This window comes from Sinohyriopsis cumingii, chromosome 2, assembly GCF_028554795.1.
Source record: "Sinohyriopsis cumingii isolate HCF-2022 chromosome 2, ASM2855479v2, whole genome shotgun sequence".
NCBI classification, from domain to species: domain Eukaryota; kingdom Metazoa; phylum Mollusca; class Bivalvia; order Unionida; family Unionidae; genus Sinohyriopsis; species Sinohyriopsis cumingii.
In genome coordinates, this window is record NC_142962.1 from 20920198 (window position 1) to 20946695 (window position 26498).

The window sequence follows — 26498 nt, forward strand, 5'->3', positions numbered from 1 at the left end:
GTGTTTATTTTGGAGCTATGTTCCTCCATCACATTCAAGATTTGGATATACCAAAGGTGAAATTGGTACAGTTGCATCCTAAACTACTATTGTGGCTACTTCAAATGTTATTTAATGTGAGACTTTAATGCAAGAACTCGTAGCTTCAGTGATTTTTGGGTTAAAAAAATTAATTTCTTCTCAAATAACTCAATTTGGTGCAGATTACATTGTTTTTTAATGATACAGTGAGAATTCTTGATGTGTAAAATTGCACAAGAAATGAACATCAGATCAGAAAATTACTACCACTGGGAAAATACTGATAGGAATAAACAGAAATAATTTTATAATTATTTATGTAGAATATGTGGTGACAACACAAGCGCTAGTTCAACAACTTTGTGCAAAATACATCTTGTACAACTATTCTGTTGTTTCCAACAGCACTGTAATATGGCAATAATTTCTGTCCACTTTTTACTTTAGTCCCTTGCTATTTAATAGTTTTAGATTTTACAACACTAAGCACATTTTACCTTTTGACAATAACACATCATTACAAATATTTAGATTGCAAGAAAATAGAAGTTACAATTCTATTAAAAGCACTGGTACCAGTAAGACTAAAGGAGAAAAAAAGAACCAGGATGATTAGTAGTGTAGTAAAGAATCCATATATCAGAATGACATCAAGTATTTTTTCATCCATTTCATCATCAGTTAATGATACTGCTTAAAAATGTATTGTACTAGATAATATACATTTTTAGTTATCCATTTTTCAATACAAATACCAAATGATGGCTTGGAACTAAGTGCCAAAAGGTCTGCAGAAAATACCACCATGATCTATATATATGGAAGAACCGAACACAAACAGGTCAAATTTTATCCATCTTGCTTCGAGTTTACACAGATCAGTCAGTCTCTTACGTTTAATGTCGTTTAATTTTTGCACATATAGAGCATGTACATCATTTGGTCATACATCTGCATGATACAAAAGTTTGTCTTTCTCTTCTTTTGTTGCTCAGTGGTTCTGCCAACTTGAGATCTACACACACTTAATTATATTGTATGGGGATTCTCTGATGTTCCCTATGAGCATTAATCTGTTAATTGTTTCTGAATTTAATATGATCCTCCTCCTCGGTGTACAAATATTATTCTGTGCTGTGAACTCCTTTCATTGCCTGCTGTCTTAAACGCATATGCATAACTAGCTTGAACAAGTTACTGTTGTTTATGGTTGTGCAGTTTTCAAAATCTCACATGTATGGCCCCATGGGTATTCTCTCTTGGATATCTCTGCCCCAAAAATAACAGTTTTGAACCAGAGGTCTTGTTAGGATTTTAAAACCAAGAGTCCATGGCTTCCATTTTGGTAAAAATATGAGTCCCATCAGGAAAAGTTGCAGTCCCCTCTCAGAAAACTATGCCAATTTTAAGAACTATTGGTTGATTTCTACATTCTTTAAAACACTGACATAGCTCTTGCTTGTCCATCAGAGTGGGTCTGAATTTTTTCGATCCAAGGAAGGTCTTATTCACAGCACTAAGCTAGGCATCACACACTTTCTTAAACTTGGATAATGTCCCTTTCAAACTATCAGTTCTAGCAACTTTAGCACTCTCCTGAATCTCACAATCTTCGTCACCATGTCTGTTGTCTCAGACTTTCCTGAAGATGCCCAGACCCATCACTAAGCATGGCAATGGTTGAAATAACCCAAATTTTGCCATCATCTTCCAAAAGCTCTAACAGCAGACCATGTCAAAGGCTTTTGTAAGGCCAATGGATGTCCTGTATAAGGTACAGGTTGGATTTATTTTCCTGGTATTTCTTCTGGAGTTTTACAATTTGCAAACACCATGTCTATGGTCCTGCGTCCTTTATGAAGCCATACTGACTTTCAGGCAGGATCCTTTGGTTAGTGTGATGCACAAGACAGTTCGGCAGAATTCTGTTGAGGATTTTGCCAGATATTGACCTCAAGGAAATACTAGAGTGGTTGTTACAGGATTGTCTGTTGCCTTTCCAGTTGCACAAGTAGATGATAGATGCTTCCTTGTACTCCTAGGGTATAGTTCTCTGAGTCCACGTTAACTAAAGAGTTTAATCAGTTTCTGTGCCATGTGTGAGCCTCCAGCATTTTAGACTTCTGCTGTTATGTCTTCTGCTATGGGTGTTTTGACATTTGATGGCAGGTCAAGTGCATTAAGTTTGAGTCAGTTTTGTAATCTGAGTTTCCTCGGACCCTTCACACCCATTTTTGGTATTTAGACATTTATGTTGGGGTGTAGGGTCTGTCATTTGCCTATGGAAAAGTTGGAATTCATGATCACCATGGAGTGTTGGCATAGAGTAGATGCTTACATGTCAATGCAATAGTCATATGCAGCAAAGCTATCGCTAACACATGCTCTATTCTTGATGATTCCGACTTTCTCCATGTTGCTGGTTGTATTCAGAATAAATATGTTGATAATTTTGTGTCCTTCCCTTTTACAAACAGTATATGACTTTCATTAGTATTTTCATTTATTTTGGTACAACATTGGAAAGTTGTTTATTGTTGATATCACAATCATATTACACATCTGATGTCATGGACATGTAGGTTGTAAGATTTTGACAAGGTGACTAGCATTGCAAATAGGGCAAAATTCATCAGCATTGTAATGTAGTTTAATCTTGTCTGTCAGCAGATTAAAGATATAAGTATCATACTCACAATTTATGAGAAGATAAATCATCTTCCTATCAATTTATTGTAAGTATGGCTCAGTGTATGGTTGTTTAAGTTTGCTAGGCCCAATAGTAAGTGGCTATTCTATGCCACACAGTGTTGGTGAATTCCAAATTTTTGGTAGGCAATGGACTCTGACCCTACACCCCAACATAAATGTCCTGATATCAAAAATGGGGTGGGAAGGGTCAGAAGAAACTCAGATTATCATTGTTGGAGGATCCGCAAGCGATATGTTGATTCCCACATGGGGGAATCAATCAGTTGCCTCCTCCCTGGTAGATACTGTTGATTGAGGATGTTGTTGAAGTGTTTTGCCCATCTTTATAGTATCTTTTCTTAGTCAATGGGCAGTGTGGTTCTGTCAGCGCTCAGTATTGGAGATCATATTCCTGATGGCTGTGGCCTATGGATTGTCTTCAAAGCATCATAAAAGTTAACTGAATCTCATCTGTCTTGCTGCTCAGCTATGAGTCTTGCAACTCAATGAGTTTGCATTGGACAGTCCTCAAGATGTTTTTGGAGACCACCTTCTTAGATGATGAAGTCCTATCTTCTGTAGCTGATGTTTATCATTCAGTAGTCTGGGTAAGGCAGCATCATTCTCATCAGACCAATTTTGATATTTGCATGTGGTGAGACCATGAGTTTGGGATGCAGTTTAATACACAGAACCACTGAAGAATGCTCCATTTCCCTCTAATTCTCAAAATTCCAAAACCTGGATAGATTACAGATGCCATGCCAATTATCTGATCCAATTTCGTATGGACTGTCTTTGGAGACTGATGAGAATAAGATGATAGGACCCAGACACAAATGTTCTTACACAATGGCAGGCATTTCAAGCATTCAGTCAGTGGATGAAATCACAAATGAAATGGATATCCTAGCTCATCAGGATATCAGAAGAGTAACTACCAAAGATCTTTTATGGCAAGTTGAAGAAGAGAAAGTGATCTCAAGGGGTGGTCAGAAGAAACACTTCATAAGTCCAAATAATCAAGCAGCAGAAATCTCAGAACCCCAGCTCATCCTCTGTTGACTAAGCAAATCCAAGTGGCATCTCCTGCCATATGGGCTACAGACAGTTTAGACTTGCTAACCTTTATGCTTTTGCTGTAAATCTCAAGGAAATGGTCCTTAAAATATGGACTTATGGGATAAAAGTACATTTTAAGAAAATTCTGTTTGTGTTAAAATGGATACTGGCTAGTTGAGTTTGATTCAGGTCCGAGTGTCATATTAATTTCAGTTAAATTGGTCAGGGAACCAAACTAACTTTACCAGAGTACCTTAGATGCATTAAACTGCTTATATTTTGTGATGATCAAGCTGTTGCTTTTTGTTTTTAAATGGCATCCCACAAGCAACATGTCTGGACAAAAGGGACAGTAAACCTCTCAAAGTTTTAGTGGTACAGAAGGATAAAAGGGTGTATTCAGATTCTTCTGGTAAAAGTCAGGAAGGGCAACAATTATATTTAGTGGCCATCATTTGGTAAATCATTTGAGTATGTCACATCGCAGGAAAGATGGTTGCCGTTGCCATGGCCAACATGCAATTTTTTATTTTACGGATTACATCAGGTGATATCAAGAAGCCATTGAGCTCATAGGGTTTGGAATTGCAGTTTGTAAAACTACTGGAGGTAATTAAGGTTGAAGTAAAATTTATAAACTATTGAGTTTAACACAATGTTTACTGTCTCTGCATCAGTATAGAATCACACTTTGTTTTCCAGCCTAACAATAGCAGTACATGATATTTTGTTATGCCTTACTGAAAACTTGTTCAATTTATGGGAAAAAATCTACTGCCTTGGGTGCCATCCATTTAACTTGTACACTTGGAGGGGGGTAACCCAAATGCGTACGCTTGCATATGGTGGGGGTCAACTGATATGTGCGTACACATAGGAAATGGGGGAGGGCCTCAATAATAATTTGTCTAATACGTAACCTATCCAAATTTTAGCGGACACTACACAAACTTTTTAAAGTGTCACAGCTTATTTCTTTGATGCAGCCAGACAGTCAGCGTCGGTGGACTATGTTTTATTAAACACGTTAAATTATTTATCCATGATCGTTTCTGTGTAGATTAAATAAAGGCCGTTCTATAGAATTGGGGTGTGTGCATCAAGCGTACATATGCAGGTGGGGTGTGTGTAAAAAAAGTGTGCATATGTACAGGGAGGGGTCAGGCTTTGCCAGATATCTGCATACGTACTAAATGGATGGCCTCTTGCTGAGAAGGCTTTGTTAGGTTTGGTAGGTCTGCAGTTTAATGCTCAAATTGGCCTGATCAGCCACTCGTTTACTCATAGAAACAAACCAGTTAGTGATGTCATTGTCATCTTTTAACTTGAAGGACAAACAATAAAAGGTATGTCCATAGCTGCCAACCCTCACGAATTTGGCGTGAATTTTATGACTTTTTCAGCAATTCACGGATTCACGCTGCAAGCCAAAAATCCACGAATTCTCCAGTTCTCAATTATTTTAAATCTTTAATAAAATAACCGATTTCCGATTAAGCGCTAGTCGTGATATTCGAAGTTGCCGAAATGGTCCGGTACTGCTGTATGCGATATTAGTAGAACTACAGCCGATTAGTACAGTTGGCCCGGTAGCAAGTATTTTAGCCTTTTTAATCTATATGTATAAGAACAGTTTTACAAATGCTTTTGAGAGAAACCAGAATCTTGCTCTGCGCATGCATCACCAGCACTGATTTGAGTTACCGTTCAGCATCGCATGTAAGATCTTGAAAATGTCTTCACCACCAAGGAAAAAGAAATGTATTGCTCAAAAAGTGACGTTTAAATTGGAATGTATCAAAAATTGGCCGTGCATTCTGCCATTAAACATTGATATACATCATGCTTTTTGCACACATTGTGCCACAAATTATAGTATTGGTATGGTTGCAGATACAATGTGAGGAAGCACATTGGTTGCAAAAAAATACGTAGAAGTTGGGACAATGAAGAATTCGCAGATGTCAGCTCTGGAATATTTTAAGCATTGGCAGAAGACCTGCAAGCTACCAGTGCTGAAGCATTATTTGTGAGTTTTCTTGTAGAACACAATCTACCTTTATCAGCTGGTGACCATGCTAAACATTTGTTCCGACAAATGTTCCTGGACTCGAAAATCGCTTCCAAATTTTCTTGTCGAAGAACCAGAAGTGCTGCAGCTCCTGTGCATTCCTCACAGCAACAGTGATGGCGAAAGAGTATTTTCTCTAGTGAGGAAAAATAATACAGACTTTAGGGCCTCCTTAGCTGCAGAAAATTTGTCAGCAATTTTAGTCACCAAGATCAACCAGCAGGCAAGAAGTCTGAACTGTTTAGAAAACAAATTTACGATCAAGCAGTTGAGGAAGTTCAAGTCTGCCACAGTATCATGTCTTGATAAATAAATATTTCTGCATATATGTAGTGTTTTAGTTTTATATTGCGATCACACTATTGACGGTCAAAGTGGATGGAGTTATTGTCATGGTTATTTTTCACTAATTCATGTCCAAATTCACGACTTTTTATCCCTATTTTTACTAATTGTGAGCCTGAAAGGTTGGCAGCTATGTATGTCCACTACTGGAAGTTGATATTAGCTGGGGCCACATTTTGTGCTACATCTTTTGGCCTCAAGGGAAGTATGCCTTTACTCTGTCATGCCAAAGACTAAAGGTAGAAGGAGGAGAAAGTAAAATGTGACTGCCAAAAATTTGGCTTTCATGATTTTCTCCAATGATGAATGAGTTAGTTGTGCCTATAAGGTGACAATAGCTCAGACCTGATGGGTTTTAATTTTATAACAGAAATCCCTCTCAGTGAGGGACTGATAGGCCCTCTTGATCGTAAGGACAATCTACCTAGAAATAGTGGATGCCGAAGTATCTACAGAACGTTTTAGAGGAAAGAAATGGTGCTTCCTACTCTTGCTTCAACCTTTGAAAGCAGCCAGATAGAACTGCAAAGCCCTAACTGGGCATAAGAGTCAATCTTCATGCTTAGCACAGATATGATTAAGACAGGACTTCTTTCAAGAGGAGTGATTGAAGAAAATTTTTTGTTTTTGTTTTAAAAAACCAAGTTGACAAAGCAAAAAATACCCTAATTGCCATTGAACAACAAAACAGACTTTTATTGTAGTCTGGGCATGAAGTTCACTCCTTTGTCTTGTAGATGCTAAGGAAAGCAGGAAAAATGTTTTATGGGTGAAATTCTCAAGAAGAAAAAAAAAAGCATAATTCATGGGAGGGAGGTTGACAGAAAACTACAACATGCCTGAGAGACACTGGTCTCTTCAGCTCAAAATACCTGATAGGATTGGAAACATGAGGATCTGAACCAATGGCCAGGTATTTTGAGAACTTGGGTCTGTAATTTTAATGTGAATACCTGATGCACATTCATTCACTGGATTAGGAGATGCAGATATGTAACTGTTCAAAATGCAACCACCACATAAATAGTCAAGCCACGTTTTGTAAACAGCCTGATATCCACATGGAAGCTTGTTATGTCACAAGAGGAAGTCTAGCAGTATGGCTTATTGGAGTGATTTAGTGTGACAGTGAAAGTAACAAGAAAAAAATGTTTTTATATTGTTTAAATGATGTGTACATTTCCATTAAGTATGGTTGAATTCCTTTGACACCTATTTTATTCTCATTACAAAGTACAATAGCACTCTTTATTATATATTATTGTAGGCTATACCCATTTTTACCTGATTACTTGCAGTCTTAGCCTGTATTCAAAAATCTGCTGAACTGGTCAAGCATCATTAATAGTGCTTCGAAATTTGAAAGTCTTTGAGAAGACTATATCATCCTACAATAACTTTCAGTTTTCTGATATGGGCTGTCATATCAATGTTGAAATTTGTTGAAATGTTAATTGGATCAAGTGCACACAATTTTTCAGAACATTTATAAAAAAATGCAAAGGTATTTTAATGAGGGAAATTTAAAAAAAAAAATCCAATCAAAAATGCTCTGAAATCAAAATCTCTTAAGAGTTTAACAACAATTATACAGACTCTTTCCTTCTACCCAATATAGTTACCTAATTGGTACATGCACTATATCATCCTACAATAACTTTCAGTTTTCTGATATGGGCTGTCATATCAATGTTGAAATTTGTTGAAATGTTAATTGGATCAAGTGCACACAGTTTTTCAGAACATTTTAAAAAAATGCAGAAGTATTTTAATGAGGGGAAAGTTTTTTTAAAAAATCCAATCAAAAATACTCTGAAATCAAAATCGCTTAAGAGTTTAACAAGAAGTATACAGACTTTCCTTCTACCCGATATAGTTACCTAATTGGTATATGCACGTTTTGTAAATTCAGGGAATTTTAGCATATAAAAGTTTACAGTTAGTAGTACTTAAAAGTGCTTTTAATAGTATGCATGCTTTGTTTGGATTGGTAAATATTTGTTATTCCTTAGTATTTTTTCGGTACTAGTCGGGTTTCCTAATATTATAAATTAATTAATAAATTGACTTTCCTTACAAGTGTATATCGCATTCTGCTAAAATAAATGATGACATCCCCTCCCCCTTTAATTATAAGCAAGTGCCTGCCTACCTTTGATTTGGACACATCCAAAAAAGGAATTCAATTATCAAAACACAATCTACATTCTTTAAGTGCCCAGTTTTATGTACAAGATATCCTAGAAGAAACAAATTCAACACAAATCATGAACTCACAGGTGTTGTACTAACTTGGTTTTTGTAATTCTGCTAAATAAACCTGTACTTTCACCAGAAAATAACATTAGCATTTGCTGTGTTTAGTTTTTGAGATGTTTATTCGTTGGGTTTTTTTTCTTCATTTTTGTCAGGAGTGTATTATATCTCTTACTGATAACTGCAAAGCACATGTACCTAAAAGTACACTCTGAACAAAAATCATTAGCTGTGTAATTAGTTAATTAAAGGCATCATTCTCATCTGTTGTCACTTGACAAGTGTATCTGTTTGACAAAATATAAGGCTAAATTTGGGGTTTTTAAATACTTATTTTAGTGTGTCTAATCATTGTTTAGTGAACATTTTAGAGAAATGCACAAATAAAAAGAAAAACAGTTAGGTTTTTTTTTTGTTCTGGGGATTTAGAATATATCCAGCTATAACACCAATATATGTTTTTTGAACCAAACACAGACTGACTTGTATATTTTTCAATTTATGTTTATATGCATATGTCAAGTAAAATTGTGTGTATGATACTGTCAAGATACATATATTGTGTAAAACTGCAATACTATAAAGATGCATATCATATTGAGTAATATTGTTTATGCGATACTATCAAGATACATATGTTGAATAGTGATATTTAGCACACTACAAACTCGCAGGCGATACCCAGCATGAAGTCTGAATGGCAGTGATGATAATATGTTGTGTTGGAATATGGAATAAAGAATCCATTTGATGTTGAATCTGTTTTAGTTTGATATTTATTTGGATTAGGTTTGACCATGATACTGTTGATTGGTTTCTGATCTGTACACAATAGAAACATCAATCCACATGATCCTCCCCAAATGATGGACTCGGGTAACTGGTGAAGTAAAAGTGACTAAGTGTAAACTTTTGTGACACATATATTTAAGTTCTGATGTCTCTTTATTTGTTGATCAAATTTGAGCAAATTTTTCATTAATTATGACACAATAAATTAAAAAGATTTAATTTGGTCACTGCAGTCCAATGATTTCTGCCTTGATTATCAAAGTTGACCACCCAAAGGAATTTGCATAAAGAACTGGAATATAGACATATTTCTACTTGAAAATCTATCCCAATAACGTACAATTACTAATGAACTGTGAATAATCTACTTTATAAACCCCTGAATATGTGATATAATTTAATAAACTTTACCTTAAATGTAGTCCGTTAGTATATGAATTTGGCTGTCTAGGTCCTTGCTTTTGGAAACATCACTTTGTTGTTCAGACCTTTTTACTGCTAATTAGCCATTAACATTTTTGTTCTCAGTATTTGAAAATTTTGAAAAAGGTATACCGACGCTGTTACTGCTATTCTCAACATTATTCAAGGCAGTAAATGTTTTGATTAATGTTTTGATCAGTTATCTTAAGATTTTCATACACTGATACAGAATTAAGGAATATCTTTTTTTTTTTTTTTACAGGAAACAGTTGGATAACTATGTACCACAGAATGTTCTAAACAGAGGGAAAGCTAAAGAGAGGAAACGGGTTGTAAGTATAGTTTTGTATGTACATAGATGCATATGTGTCTCACAATCTGTATAAATTCTGTCAACACCAGTATTAATCAGATAAAAGATGACAAAGTTTTTGAAGTTTTACACTCTTGATTTAGTGCAGTAAATGAATCTTTTTATTTAGAAATGCATGTCTTCTTTGAAGTTTAATATGGTTGTTTTTAGATTATTCAATATTGTATTTGGTAGATTAAAAGAAAGAGATTTTTAGACTGTTTTTTTAATAAAGTTTACCCAATCTTTTATACAAGGAGGGAAGGACCAGTGCAGCCAACTTGCCCAAACCCATCCAGCCAAGTACAATGATCCACAGCAAGTCTGACACTGAGCTGCTAAGGGTTGAACATGGAGATGAAGACAGGCTATGCTTCGAAGATTCACAGTCTCAGGACCAGTTTATCAAAACCAATGACAGTGGCAAGGAGGAGGGGGCCAACAACAAGGTTACAGCCAATGGGGAAACAGAATCCAAAGATGCTCAGGTGCGAGTTGTCATCATGCACATATTTACAAGTTGGGATGATATAGAACATATTCCTTTTTTTATGTATTTAATATTTCTTGTGCTGGCCTCACTATATTTATTATATGCCTGCCATATGCCCATCCAACCATCTGTTACATATTTAATTTCTGCACAGTAACTCAAATAGCCCACTGTCTACAGTTACCAAACTTGGGATGGCTTGCTCTTGGGGTCAGGAAGAATTCTATCAATTTTGGGGTTGGGTGAAGAAGAAAAAAGGTTGTGTAAGTTTGTAGATGACTTAAAACATTGTGTAATAAAGAAACTGTTTGATTTTGAGGTTAACGGTCAAGGTTACTGTGACAAAGTCATGAAAGTTTGTGGCTGACTTGCTTATTGGGTAAGAAAAAGCGATCTGATTTTGATACAGAAGATCATGGTTACTGTGACAGTATAAAAGAACAGTCTTGGCATAATAATTTTAGCACTAAACTATGTACCTAGACCAAAGTTGTGGAAGGCTTGAACTTTAAACAATTCTAAACAACAATTTTCACCCAGGTGCCTTGGGACGCTACAGATTTTCGGTGGCAGCATTGTGGATCGATGACCAGTACTTGCAGTATCTTTATTAAGTACATCATCAGACCTTAATTCAGGATGTCATCAAGGGAATCATCACCTGCTGATCAGCACTGTGCCGGTGGAATGTGTCTCCCACCTTCCCGAGAAATGATCCCAGCATCACAGGGTGGGAAAGTCTTAATTCGTCATCAAAGTCCTTGCGACCCAGATCAGGAGGTGGTTAATGTAGTTGAATATGAAACTTCAAGTGAGGATGAGGTCTTGTCAGACGTAAGGGAGGAGTTAACTTGTTTACGTCAGGAGGTGGAAGAGCTTCACAGAAAAGAACGAGAGGTAGCGTTGCACCATCTATGATCACGGTGAGGGAGATAGTTCCAGATGTACCGGTTATAGACATGAACACTATTCTTCTCTGTATGAAAATGTAAATAGTAACTTTCAGAACAATATGAGATGATCACCAAGGGAGGTGCGTGGTCGTGTATCCAGGCATAGAGGAGAGGATGAAGCTCACATTCCTGCTGGCTTCTACCCCCTGTGGTCGACAGCCTGCTACTTATGATGGCACTTCCAGTTGGAGAAATACCTTGTGCACTTCGAGACGGTTAGTCAATTGAACTGGTGGGATGATACAATCAAAGCCCTCTAATTAGCAGTCAGTCTGAGGGGAAGTGCTCAGAGTGTTTTGAGCGACCTTAGTCATCAACAGAAAAGGAATTACCATGATTTGGTTACAGCCCTTGCTGCACACTTCGAACCCGATAACCAGTCAGAGCTCTACAGACTTGAAATGAAACACGGTCAACATAAGCGAGGGGAGTCACTGAACGTACTAGCACAAGAGGTGAAACACCTAGTGAACAAGGCATATCCAGTAGCACCGATAGGAGTTAGGGGAGCAGTTGGCCCGGGATTGCTTTCTAGATGCCCTTAATGATCCAGAAATGGAGTGGGCAGTGTATTAGGAAAAACCAAAGTCCATGGATGACACAGCTCATCTGGTTTTGGAGTTTGAGTCCTTCTGATCTGGATGGAAGGTGAAACTCGGGGTGAGGCCTCACACAGTGAGGATGCAGGATACTGAACCGGGAGGATCCAGTTTTGTCACCAACTCAGGGCCCAGAGTTGGTGAGGTATTGGAAGTTGGAAAGCTTCTGAAGGATATTTCTGGCAGGCTGGACGCCTTGGAAAAAGCAGGTGTGCATGCTTCTAGCCAACACAGTAACTACCAAATCAACAACAGCAATAACAACATCATCGAGGAGCCCACCAGCGAAAAGGAAAATGTCACTGCTGTCATCAGGAAGGCCACTGGAAGAATGAGTGCCCTTTACATAATAAGAAAGGTGCACATGCCGATTCCAGGAATGGACCAAGTTCTCATCGGGGAAACAATCGAGCTGATTCCACTTCATATGACTTCCAGGGAAACGTGAATTAGCTGAAGTACCAGCCCAAGCTTCAGCTGGTGGTAATGAAGGGCCAACATCTAGGATAAGAGATATATATTCCCAACATTCAAATAATGGTCTTTATATTGAAGCTGAAATTTTTGGTGTTCAACTTTTGTTTGTTGGATACTGGATCTACTCTTTCTGTGTTGCAGCCAAACCAGTATCTAGCTATTCCACAAGAAATTAGACCATCTATCGATAGTAAGAGTTTTCAACTCAAAATGGCAGACGGGGATTTAATTCCCATACAAGGTTGTGCTACCTTACCTATTAAAATCAATGGAAAAGTGTTCCAGCATAGACTTGTCATTGCTGTTATTCAAACCCCCATCGTGTTGGGTTATGACTTTCTCTTTGAATATGAATGCAAAATTTATGTAGCTGAAAGTAAACTATTTATAGGCGGAAATTCAGTGCAAAGTTTGCTTGAAAGTGATTTACCAAGAGTGTGCAGAATTACCATCATGGAGAGTGTTGTTCCAGCTGGTACAAGCAAGAATTGATGGTAAACTTGGATATTCCATGATGGCAGTTATTGAAGCTGACAACTCCAAACTTTCAGAAAAGGGTGTTCTTGTTGCAAGATCTGTAGTGGATCCCAGTTCTGGAAAAGTGCCATTACGTGTAGTAAATATTTCTGATCAGCCATGCAGAATTTATCGATGTACAAATGTAGCCTCTTGTTCCATGATTGACAAGATTGTTACATTAGATCCTATACAAGAGTCTTTGACAACTGAATCCAGTAACCCTGATGTTAGCACTGGAGAAGATTTCAACATTCCCATTCCAGAATACTTAACAGAGTTGTGGGCGTGCTGCAAAGAAAATCTAACCACGTATCAGCAGAAAGAACTGTGCAGACTGCTATGTGATCGTAGCAAAAACAAAGGAAGATCTAGGAAGAACAGATCTAGTACAGCATAAGATTGATACAGAGAATGCTACACCTGTAAAATTACCACCAAGGAGACAACCACTCTCGAAACGAGAGATTGTCGAAGCTTAAGTGCAGAAGATGTTGCGTCAGGGTATAGTTCAGCCATCTAAAAGTCCTTGGAGTGCTCCAATTGTATTGGTAGAATACAAGGACAAATCACCTCGCCTTTGTGTCGACTATCACCGTTTAAAGAGCTTGACTCGCAAAGACTCTTTTCCTTTGCCGAGAGTTGATGACTGTCTGGACGCACTTAGAGAATCTATTTGGTTCTCAACCTTTGATCTTGCCAGTGCATACAATCAAGTTGAAGTGGTTCCAGAAGACCAAGAAAAGACTGCTTTTTCCACACAATGTGGACTTCGTGAATTTAAAGTTATGAGCTTTGGACTGTGTAATGCTCCAGCTATGTTTGAGAGACTTATGGAACTTGCCCTTCATGGTCTTCACTGGAAAGTTTGCTTGATTTACTTGGATGATGTGATTGTGACTAGGAAATCTTTTGATGAACATTATCAAAAATTTAAAAGAGGTACTCTTTCTTATCAAAAAAGCTGGCCTTAAAGTTTCTCCCAATAAATGCTGTTTCTTTAGGAAAGAGGTGACATTCCTGGGACATATAGTTTCCGACAAAGGAATTTCTACAGACCCAAAGAAAATTGAGGCTGTCAAAAACTGGCCCCAACCTAAAAATATATGTGAAGTTCGTAGTTTTCTGAGTTTGTGTTCCTATTACAGAAGGTTTGTAAAAGATTTTGCATCAGTTGCAAAACCACTTCATAACAGAAAAACAAGTACAGTTTTGTTGGACTGAAGAGTGTCAAACCGCATTTGAACAGTTAAAGATATCACTTGAATCTGTGGCAATTTTATGTTGTCCATCTACCAGGCAACAGTTTATCCTTGATACAGATGCTAGTGGATGTGGCATCGGTGCTGTTTTGGCCCAAGTTCATGATGGAAGAGAGCAAGTAGTATCATATTTTAGTAGAGTTCTCAGTAAAGCTGAAAGAAACTATTGCGTTACCCATAGAGAACTGCTTCCAGTCATTGAATCTGTGAAACACTTTCATCATTATGTATATGGAGTTCCCTTTACTGTGAGAACTGATTATGGTGCTTTAACTTGGCTGTTAAGATTTAAAAACATTGAGAGACAAATGGCTCGTTGGATTGAAATTCTTAATGCCTATGACTTCAAAATCATTCACCGTTCCGGCAAGAAGCATCAAACTGCTGATAGTTTGTCAAGAAGACCATGTGAGATGTGTAATTATTCTGAACAACAAGAACTGAAAGATTCTTGTTGTAATCCTATAGAGGACCATCCAGAAGCTGATAAATTTGCAGTGCATGTAACTGCAAGAAGTCAGTTCAACACCAAAGAAAATAAACAGGAATTCTCAATTCAAAATGTTGCGCAGCCGCAATCCATTTGTGAAAAATAGGAGACGACTAGAAATTTTCTTGGCAACGATTGGCATACATGCCAGCAATTACGCTTTTGGCGTAATCATTACGCTTTTTTTCACTAAATTACGCCTTATGCGTAAACATATATGGATTACACTTTTTCGGTATATCCACCTTCCAAAAAAAATCAACTGTTTATTTTCTCGTTTTTATTAACTTCCCATTAATCCCACAGACCGTATTTTAGAAAAGATGGCTTCTACGTAACTAAATATGAGTATGCTTGTCCGTGCACTTTCCTAACAGTATTATGTTCTATTTATAGCAACTATCCTATTACCCAGAAACATGCTGGTTCTACTTTCAAAATTTCGACCTCGTATTCTATTTATAGCAGCTGTATGGTTTAGTGAGGAGAGAACAGACTGGTTTTCTAATTTTTATATTTAGTACAGAACCAGTCTATAGGTATTTGGTGCTGAAAAATATAATTTATTTTAGTTGATGCATGTATGAGAGTAAAAATATCTCCTTTCAAATAATTTCACAGATGGATTAGAAAAAGGCCAAAAATAAACGAAACATAAAATAACAGAATCCTCCAAAGATGAGGACATGAGGGCAGCATCACGTGACGTCTATTGCAGGCCTTGTGGAAATAATTTTACTATTTGGCGCTAAAAGTCTTCAGATGTATTCTAGTCGATGTTTGTGTTAGAGCACATATATTTTTTCAAAGAATTTCACAGGTGGATCAGAAAAAGACAAAACAAACGAATCCTTCAAAGATGAATACAGGAATGGCATAATACAGCATTCCATTCTTGGGCACAGGGCTCGTATCGTTGTTTAAAATTGACCTGTCATGCATGTACTATATAGTACATGTATGACAGGTGAAGTCAGTTTTAAGCAACGATACGAGTCTCTATATTCTAGGGCAGCATCATGCTCATTGTAGTCTGTGCAGAAACGATTTTAATATTGGGCATGGTGGTAAATTTTATGTGGAGAAACACTTGAAAACAAAGAAACACATCGAATTAGCTCGTCTTGCGAACTCCAATACTAAGGTAACTTCTTATCTACAGCAGAACTAAAGTGCGGACATGAATGTTATTAATGCAGAGGTGTTATTTACCGAGTTCTTAATAGAAAGATAATGAAGATCTTGCTATTGGTGCAGAAGCAAGAGAATTCATAGAACACAATTCTACTCTAGGTGTGAAGGTGTTTTATGATAATGTTAGAGATTATTATGCTACAGCCTGTGATTACATGATTCAGAAGTTCCCCTATGGAGATGGTGTGCAAATCATTCATGGTCTCAGTTGGTACAAAGTGTTTTAAAATGCAACATGAAAATCTGTTGCTTTCGAAAGCTAAAAGTGCTACATCTGAAAACTTGAAGCAGTAAAGGATGTTAATAGACGAGAGGGGCAAATAAATCATTGTTTATTAAATTTTTAGCATGTTATATGTAGATTCCTCTTTTTCTGCTTGGATTCCTCTTTTTATCCACATGGATTACACTTTTTCCACGTCAGGGGTTGGCATGTATGGATTGGCATGATAAAATATCCAAAGAAGAAATCATAGCTGCTCAAACTCAGAATGAGTCTCTGTCCACTTTGCATGGTTGGAAAACTGTAAACAAGCATCCTCTATGGCCCGAAATTTCAGATCTTTCACAAGAAATGAAAACATATTGGGATCATTGGGATCGGATCATATTGAAAGATGGAATTCTATATAGGGTATGGTGGGAGGATGTTACAAAAAACATTAAACATCAACTACTGGTACCAAAATGTTGGCAGCAGGAGGTTCTAAAAATGTTGCATGAAGATTTTACTCAGCAGTTACACACTGATCAAGGTCGACAATTCGAATCAACAGTCTTTCAAAACATCTGTAATCTCTTGGACATCCACAAGACCAGAACCACCACTTATCATCCTCAGAGTAATGGGTTAGTTGAACGCTTCAACCGAACATTGACGTCTATGCTCACAAAATATGTCTCTAAAAGTAAGGATGATTGGAATCAACATCTTCCTTTAGTCATGCTTGCTTATCGATCTTCATGTCATGTCAGTACAGGAGTTTCTCCCTGCAAAATGATGTTTGGATGAGAGGTGTCTCTACCAGTTGATCTTTTATTTGGTCAAACACCAGAACAATCTGAACAGAATCCACTCAATTATGCGTATAATCTGAAACTAAATATGAAAAAGATACATGATATTGCATGCAAAAATATGAATAAAGCTGCCGACCGACAAACGTAATTACGAACACAACATAGGATTGCAAACCAAATACAGTTCTGGTGATAAGGTCTGGTATTTCAGTGGAGGACGAAAACATGGACATGCGTCAAAATTGCAAAACTATTGGGATGGCCCATGTACTGTCGTTAAGAAATGTTCTGATCTGGTCTATAAAATAAAACTGCCTGGAAAGTCACAAGAACTATAAGTACATTTTAGTAAACTAAAACTGTACTATGCTAAAAACACTCAAAGCAATTAATAAATAAAAAAATTATTAAAAAAAACATTACAGCTTCATTTGAAACTTAATATGAAGTAGGACATGGTTCAGTGCTGAACAGTAAGAATAATGTCTGTTGCAGTTTTTTGAATTCGAGTATTCCCAAATTACACTTCTCGGAGGGGACAATTTTTGCAACAGGATTTAATTAACAAATATTGTAACGTGAATGTTACACAAATGAATACATGATCGGAGGCCCGTATGTCATTATTTTTCACAGATGTTCTGGTGCAAAGACTCACGTTGTCCGAAGAGATTCTCCACCACGACCCAGAGAGAGCAGCACTGGCGGGTTGCTCACGGGCCAGTCAGAAACTGTGGAGTGTGTGGAAAGTCTTTTCCCACCAACAGGACATATATGTTGAAGCAGCATCTTCAAAAGTGTCACCCTGATGGCAGGAGATCTTCGGTAATAATTCCACCATGCCCAAAAGAGGCTACTAAGTCGTGGAAGGAAACAGAAACTGTGAGAAGACTTCCATATCCTTTCCCCAACACCAAAAGCATGCTAGCTGGGAGCCCTACCACTCAACCACAGGGAAGGCCATGCATTCCACTGATTACCTGTGATACTACTGCAGAACCTGCCATCCCTCAACACAGAGAAAGTGGGTCAGCTCTCCCTGAATCTGCCGTAGTACCATTTTTCCATCCAGAAGAAACAGCCACACCAGGTTCACCTCCTCAGTTTGATTTACCTGATTTTGAGATTCCTCCACAGACAGCAGACCAGGAAAAATTATTCCCCCTTCCCCCTAGAAGACCTGACCGCATGATGCCACTGGGAAGTTGGACTAAGCCAATACCACTTGAACCAGTAGAACCACCAGTAGGGTGTCTGTATGAAAATCTGCACAGTGACCCTCGTGTCTTTTTCGCAGGTGCCCCTTCCTCATACCACACTGGGATTGTGTCCGATTTACTGCGCCCAATGAGGGATCGAGCACTATTGTGCCCAAACAGGAAAGTTCGCAAGGTCCCGGAGGGAGTGGCAATGATCAAATGAACTGAAAGGGCTTATCTCCCTACTGGTGAAGTTTATGAACTTAACACCTCATTCCTGCTAGACCCGTCCTATAGGATAAGAATGGAAACTGGCACAATGACTGACGCAGCACCCTCCAGACAAACTGTGGACACTGCAGTACAGTGTGACATCATTCAATTTAGGCTTTCATGACAAAATATATATTCAAGTTCATGGAAGAACTCATTTTTTTTAGAGAGGGGTATTGTGATAAACTCTGGTGTTGTAAAATATAAGCAGTGTGTGGCTCATTTAAACATAATTATCACACTTCTCAACATTAAATATTCAATTTCAGTGATTCACATATATATCAGAGGTCAGCAAAATGGGATATATTTTAATACATACGTGAAGACATAAAGGACTTGTAGGGTTGCTAGGCACAATAAATAACTGTAAAAATGTTTTAATATCACGTTCAGTGATTTTTGTATTTTTAATATATTGTTTATTGGGTGATTGTGGTTGGCACTTACTTCGTACGGGTTTGTATCCTGTTGTCAATGTTGGTCCAAATCGGTCTTTCTGGTCATTGTGTTTTGGCCTCTTTATATCCTCTAACACTATTTAGCATAATATATTTGTTTTCTGAGATAAAGAGTTAAGTTCTGATGTGAATATCTTCATATCAAGTGCCCAAATATAGAGTAACTCCACTGCCAAAGTATTTTTGTAAGTGCGAATCGCAATTCACCCACCATAATACTTTTGAGCGTTTCTAAGGTGTTGTTAAGTGTCAATCGATATACTCGTGTGTTTCACTCACGCACTTATGACCAAGGTTTTTCCCATCAATCTCTGCGTAAGACAGTGGGTCTCAAGGGTATAAATACCAGTCGTGTGCCGTATTCTGGCAGACACATTCCAACTGGCAGAGAGACTATCTATATGAAATAAGAGAACTAATATGACCGCGGTATGCTTACTAAAGAGATCACATTATAACAATATAACCCATTACAGACTATATAATATTCCAGATGAAATGAAATAAACCTACAATATATTCTTCAATATTAAAAATTGATACCCCCATAGATTTAACAGTGCTATACTACAATAGCATAGCTGCCAACCCTCATGAATTTGACGGGAATTTCACAACTTTTTCAGTTATTCACGGACTCACGCCGCAAGCCAAAAATTCACAAATTCTCCAATTCTCAATTATTTTAAATATTTAATAAAATAACTGATTTCCCGTTAAGTGCTAGTCATGAAATTCACAGTTGCTGAAATGGTCCCAGTACTGCTGGTTGCTATATTAATAGAACTACAGCTGATTAGTACAGTTGGCCCGGTAGCAACCATTTTAGCCTATTTTAATCTATATGTATAAGAATAGTTTTACAAATGCTTTTGAGAGAATCTGGGGCCTAACTGTAATTTTGCTCCGCGCATGTGTCACCAACACTGATTTGAGTTACCATTCAGCATTGCATGTAAGATCTTGAAATTGTCTTCACCACCAAGGAAAAAGAAATGTATTGCTCAAAAAGTGAAGTTTAATTTGGAATATATAAAAAATTGGCCGTGCATTCTGCCATTAAACATTGATATACATCATGCTTTTTTGCACACATTGTGCCACAAATTGTAATATTGCGTATGGTCGCAGAGACGATGTGAGGAAGCATGTTGGTTGCAAAAAACACGAAGTTGGGAAAATTAAGAATTCGCAGATGTCAGCTCTGGACTATTTTAAGCCATCGGCGAAAGACCTGCAAGCTACCAACGCTGAAGCATTATTTGTGAGTTTTCTTGTTGAACACAATCTACCTTTATCAGCTGGAGATCATGCTAAACATTTGTTCCGACAAATGTTTCCGGACTCAAAAATCGCTTCCAAATTTTCTTGTGGAAGAACCAAAAGTGCTTCAGCTCCTGTGCATTCCTCACAGCAACAGTGACAGCAAAAGAGTATTTTCTCTAGTGAGGAAAAATAAGAGTATTTAGGGCCTCCTTAGCTGCAGAAAATTTGTCAGCAATTTTATTCACCAAGATCAACCAGCAAGCAAGAAGTCTGAACTGTTTAGAAAACAAATTTACGATCAAGCAGTTGAGGAAGTTCAAGTCTGCCACATTATCATGTCTTGATAAATAACCACAAGAACAAGTGATGTTTATGAATACCACAATAAATAGAAATGTAGATATATTTCTGCATATATGTAGTGTTAGTTTTATATTGCAATCTTGATATAGTGTAGTATTGACAGTCAGAGTGGATGGAGTTATTGTCATGGTATTTTTCACTAATTCATGTCCAAATTCACGACTTTTTATCCCTATTTTCACTAATTGTGAGCCTGGAAGGTTGGCAGCTATGCAGTAGCAATGGCCTACATCTATATTGACTCAAGTGATAAAACAATAATCTATTCTACTGTTATATAATTGTTGCATATGGAAATTCAAATAGATACATATATTAAAATATCAGTACTGTTGCTACGGTAAATAACTAAACATGTATAGAAGGGAGCATTCATTGTACTTTTCCTACAGGGAGTATTCATTATTTCCATATTACATTAAAGTGACATTTAGTTGGCTATAAAGAAGAAAATCAATTCTAAATTTATATTTCAAAGTAGTAGTGCATTCTGGACCATAACAATACTAAACTCACTGGGAGACACATTTGAGTGTTATCGTTTTTCGTGTTCTACAATTCGTTTTGGGTTGTACTCTTTCCTGAGAAATACATTATTTGTTTGCAGTGATTGTTTTATTATGTGCATTCTTAACTTTGCTCTGAGCCACACATTTATATAATTAAAGAATTTTAGGTATTATCTACTCGCTTGGATCTATTTCAGAGTTCTGACTTCATTCTTGATCTGTTCATGCATATGGTACCATTAATATTTACCATTATTAGCGTTTATTAAATTGTTGAAACTTAAATAGCTTTCCTGTCTTGTGATTAAAATCCCAAGTTGACATCGAGTAAAGGCTGACCTTGTGCAGACGTAAGGCTCGGGGCGCTACAACACCTAATGAGTTGGGGTTCAAAAGGACAAGGGTCAGAGTCATTGTGGCTTAAAGAAAAATTGGTTTTACAGAATAACTTTGTTTTAGAGTTAGTTCCATGATCAAATACAAAGAAACCAATAGTTTCTAGAGTTGAAAGGTCTGAGTAATAAGAGAATAATGGTTTTCTGGACATTAAGTTTAGTTCCAAAACCACATGGTTTGTCTCCCTCCCCCAGGTCCAGGTCATTTAGACACATTGGTAAGTAATTTCCACAGGCAGCCATACACTGTGTATTCATAGAGAAATATTAAACATGTGATGGGTGTATATTATGCCAGATCTCTTCTTAAAATTAAAAGTTTATTATTAATTTTTAGGTACAATACATACTTTTGTTGAAAATAATCTTTTGATTGCATTGTAGGTATTACCAGTGGTAGGAGAAGATGGAGAGAAAGGATTTGGTTCAGCACAATTAAATGTAACAAAGTCAAAATCAGAGGTAAGATTAGCTGCATTTGTATTAGCAGATCAAGGTTCAATTTTATGTCTGCTTTTTTTGTAATGAATTTTTTCTTCATGGTTATGTATTACTCATAATGTACATTCAGAGATTGTGCATAGCTAAATAAGGTTAAGAAACGACAAATGTAAGTTAGTTGCATTGAAAAACATAGTGGTCACCAAACTATCCATGTCATTGTTGACATCAGTAGCATCTTATCGAGTATTATATTATCATTAGAAAAGTAGGTCACTGACCTATATTTTTGTGCTTCAGTGACTTGGGTTTCACTTTTGTGGTTTATTTCTTAAATTCTGTTCATGCTGGAATTGACTGTATGGAGCTATCTGAATCACTTAGCGTTTACTTTATGCGGTGCTTTTATGCCCTATCAGAGTATGTATAGAGTATGTATATATGTAAATAGTTTTAAAGGCATGTCAGCACAATACTGGCTATATAGTGCTGATTAAAAAGTTCATTTTGAAAAATATACAGGTAAATATTTTCAATTAGTCTAAGTTACAAAAGGGGACATTTTATTTTTATATTTGTGTTTCTTTTCATATTTTTTTAAATTTATTAGCCCATATATATAATGATACCATGGTTGGGAGCCTTGAACTCAACATTTACAAATAGAAATCATATTAAAAAACACTTGTTCATTATATATTTTAAAAGAGCCAAAGCAATGGTAATTCATAAAATTTACTTCAATTATTATCTGATATTCAGAAATGCATAAAAAGGGTAAAGATTCAGGAACAAAAAAGAACAAAGGTAGTTAGTTCAGTAGGAGAAAATATAAGACATCCATAAAGTTGTCCTTGTGTTTGGAACTTGCATAGCATAGATAAAATCAGTGGAGAGAACATCCTTTCTAATAATTTGTGCCTGAGTATAATTTTATTGTGAGGAAACATCATTCTACTCTATATATCTATTTTCTTATGGAATTTTGAAAGTAAATTATTATTCTTTGCCATGTAAAATTCAAACTGTGGTAGATTTTTAAGATTTCAGACATAGTTGATTTAAGTTTGTTTTGATTTTAGTATTAATGTGCTCTTTAGTAGTAAAACATATGCAGTTTAGTGCTTCCAGGCTTGTTGACGTGTCACCAAGAATAATTTGCTCCGGTTTGTAGTTCATTTGTAATCTGGAGGTTTGCATCACATACTCAGAAAGGGTGAACCTGAACTCATTAGTAGTATTACATTCCCAAACATATGTAGAATGGGTTGACCAAAAATTCATTAGTGTCATTAAATTCCCCCAAAATATGTAAAATGGGTTGACCAGAACTGATTAGTATTATTACCTTCCAAAGACAAACGTTGAATGGTTTCTTCTATATATTTTGTTTGGGATTAAACCTGTCTTGTTTAAATACCTTTTTACAGGTACTGTTATGTTGAGTATATAATATTGGAACCATTGCAGTTTTGAATCTCTAGTGATTTTGAATACAGTTTTGTAAATTATTTTCCACATCTCTTTGTTCAAGTTTAAACAAACTTCCTATGTCAGTCTTGATTGAAGTATTATGGTATTACAGTAAAACTTTGATTATCCGTCAGGGTGCAGGACCGAGACTATGACCTACATGAGAATAGACGTATAATAGAATATGTACATTAAAAATATTATACAATTGACCGGGTCATCAAAAAATCATAATATCTTTATATGTACATGTACCTGTTTTTAATATTTTGACATACATTGTTCCAGTATCATAAAGAAACTCAAAAGAAAATAATTGTACAGTACATAATTACATTTTTTAAATAAAATTCAGTCGGTTTCTTTTGTTTCAGTACTCCTCGAGCCTTTAGGGAGGCAATGTTGTAATGTGTAGCATCTGTTTCTTCTTGCACCTCAAACCACTCAATGCAGTTTAACAGCATAATTTTGGCATCACTGTGGCTAATTATGTTTGTTGTTCCATTGGTAGCAGCCTCTTCTTCCTCCTCTTCAGTTTCAGAGTCATCCAAGATTGTCACTTTTTGCACAATTTCATCATCGTCTAAAATGTCCCAACCAACATCCTTTTTGTCCATATCCAGCCAGATGTTTACTTCCCCCATCAAGGAGCCCTGAGTGGCTGAGTGGTCTAAAGCACTCACCATTACGGATCATTGCCATCTCACCTCTGTCTGCGTGGTTTTGAGTCTTAGATTTGGCCAGTGTGGGCATGTAAGAAAGCCTGCCAGTAGCTTCTCGTGGGTTAATGGTTCTTTCCAGGGTTTTCCCAGGTTCTTCCTCCACCATGTATAGCCTATCTTGTGCTGAAAATGGTGTTAAACCCTACAACAACAACATTTTCCCGCATTGAAATGTTTTCAAAACCAGGAATATTCTAACTCTACTGCAAAATTTCAGCTGCAATGGTTTCAGTATCAGTTTCAGTGTCAGCTGAATCTATTTCAAGCCACAACTTATTCCAGCTTCTTTGTAGTGTTCGAGCTGGATGATCAATCTGGCATCAGCAACATTCAAAATTGCTTCTTTTATAGTGTAACTTTTCCAAAACTCTTTCACACCCAAATCATTTTCTACCAAAACAAGTTTCTGAATGAACATTTTGCGATAACGACATTTCATACTCTCAATCATGCCTTGGTCCATTGGTTGAATGAGAGATGTCGTATTCGCTGGCAGAAAGTGGCATGATATTTTTCCATCATCACTCTTTAAATCACATGTCGGATGAGAAGGCGCATTGTCCATCAGTAGCATTGTATCTTGCAGTAAACCCTTTGATGCCATATGTGATCTTAAACTTGGTACAGTTATTTTATGAAACGAATCATGAAATATATCTTTGCCCACCCATGCGTTTTTTTGGTGAGAAATATTTAACTGGCAAAGCATTTATATAAATATTTTTAAATGATCTAGTTTCTTTTGATTTTTCTATAACAAGCAAAGGGAATTTAAGACTACCACTGGCATTAGCACATACCATTATTGTGATGTGATCTTTTTACATCTTATATCCCGGTGCCACATGTTCAGTCATTGAGGCCAATATCTTTTGGGGAAGTGCCTTCCAGTGAAGGCCAGTCTCATTGCAGTTGTACACTTGGTCTCTAACCAGACTTCAGTTGGCTATTTCTTTCTGTAGTTTTTTAAGATAAATGGAAATCGCCGTACTATCTACACTCAGCTACTCTCCCTCAATCGACAACTGTTGAATACTATGGTGAAACTTAAATTTGTCCAACCATCAGATGCTAGTCTTTAATGTAGGATCTCTGCCAAGTTTTTTATTCATCTCAAAGGCTTTCTCTATTATTATAGGTCCCAACAATGGAATTCCTTGGTTGCATTTTTGAACAAACCATTGAAATATTGTATCCAATTGTTCATTTTTAGCAAGCTTCATTTTTAGCAAGCTTCATTGTTTTACAACCTTTAACATTACTGTCATTGGTTTCCATTTTCATAACATGGTTTTCAATTTTGTCTGCATCACGCTTTATGTCATTTACTGTTGTTCTTCCTATTCGTTTAAACCGATGCTATACTTCTAGCACTTTCACCTTTTCTTATATGATTAATTATTTCATTTCTTTGGGATAATCCCAACACTACTTGTTTATGTTTCTCCGCCATTTCAATAAGCTTAACAATGTGGTTGCAGGATGGGGCATGCGTGAAAAATAAATAAATAAAAAACAAACAATGCCGTGACGTTTAACAGAGACTGATAGTTAATAGGGTGATGGATAATCAAAGTTTTACTGTATTATTAATAAGTTTATACATCTGTTTGCACCCCTTTGCACTTTTTAATAGTGTCCTAGTATGAAACAGCACTGAGAAGTGAGACCATGCCACGTGAGAGAGAGATATAGTGAGTGGATTATCTAGATATTACAAATCCATGAAGTATCAGATTGATTGATTGATTGTGGATTTTATGGCACACCAACACTGTAAGGCTATATAGTACCATAAAAAAGGTGGAAATCTAAAATAGCATTATCAAGATATGTTAATACCAATGAGTGATAAAAATACAAAACCTTGTTGTATTTCTCCATCCAGGAGCCCAATTGTTGTTGGTTTGTTTTGCTACAATACACTCCCTTAATAATTGGCTCAAGTTTGAATCTTAGTATGTCTCTTGATCCTGAATATGGGTTACTGTAGAAAGTGCTCGTTTCATTAAGAATTAGTTTTTGATCTCGTACATTGTTTCTTTCTGGGGTTTCTATTCATGAATCATTTTATTTATATGGTTTCTATTTTCTGTGGCACAAAAATACTTTGATGATTTTTTTCTCTCACCTATTTCAAACCACCGGGCTTTAATTTTAATACCATTCCTTTGTAGCTTATCCTTTCTTAAATTTTGGATCTCAATTCTTTTTCTTCAGATTCTCTATTTGCATAAAAGACTTCTAGCTTATTGATTTATTACAGTAATACCTCGAACATTCGCGAGGTTAGGTTCCAGAACCAGTCGCGGATCAGGAGGAATCGCGAATGTTTGGTACGAGTCACTAAAAATGCTAATAAATGCTTATTTCTAGGGT

At 36.6% G+C, this 26498-nt stretch overlaps 1 protein-coding gene across 3 annotated transcripts in view; it reads left to right on the forward strand.

Moving 5' to 3' along the window:
* The window catches only part of LOC149804437 (poly(A) polymerase type 3-like), a 91520-nt gene that overhangs the window by 47907 nt on the left and 17115 nt on the right, over window positions 1–26498 (forward strand). For 2 of the 3 annotated variants that reach the window (XM_089940376.1, XM_089940370.1), the window contains exons 17-19: window positions 9924–9993; window positions 10271–10501; window positions 21868–21945. In XM_089940376.1, coding sequence (XP_089796502.1) covers window positions 9924–9993; window positions 10271–10501; window positions 21868–21945 — 379 coding nt within the window. Of the gene's footprint in view, window positions 1–9923; window positions 9994–10270; window positions 10502–17653; window positions 18885–21867; window positions 21946–26498 lie in introns of those variants that run through there. The other variant, XM_089940361.1, reaches the window with a different exon arrangement.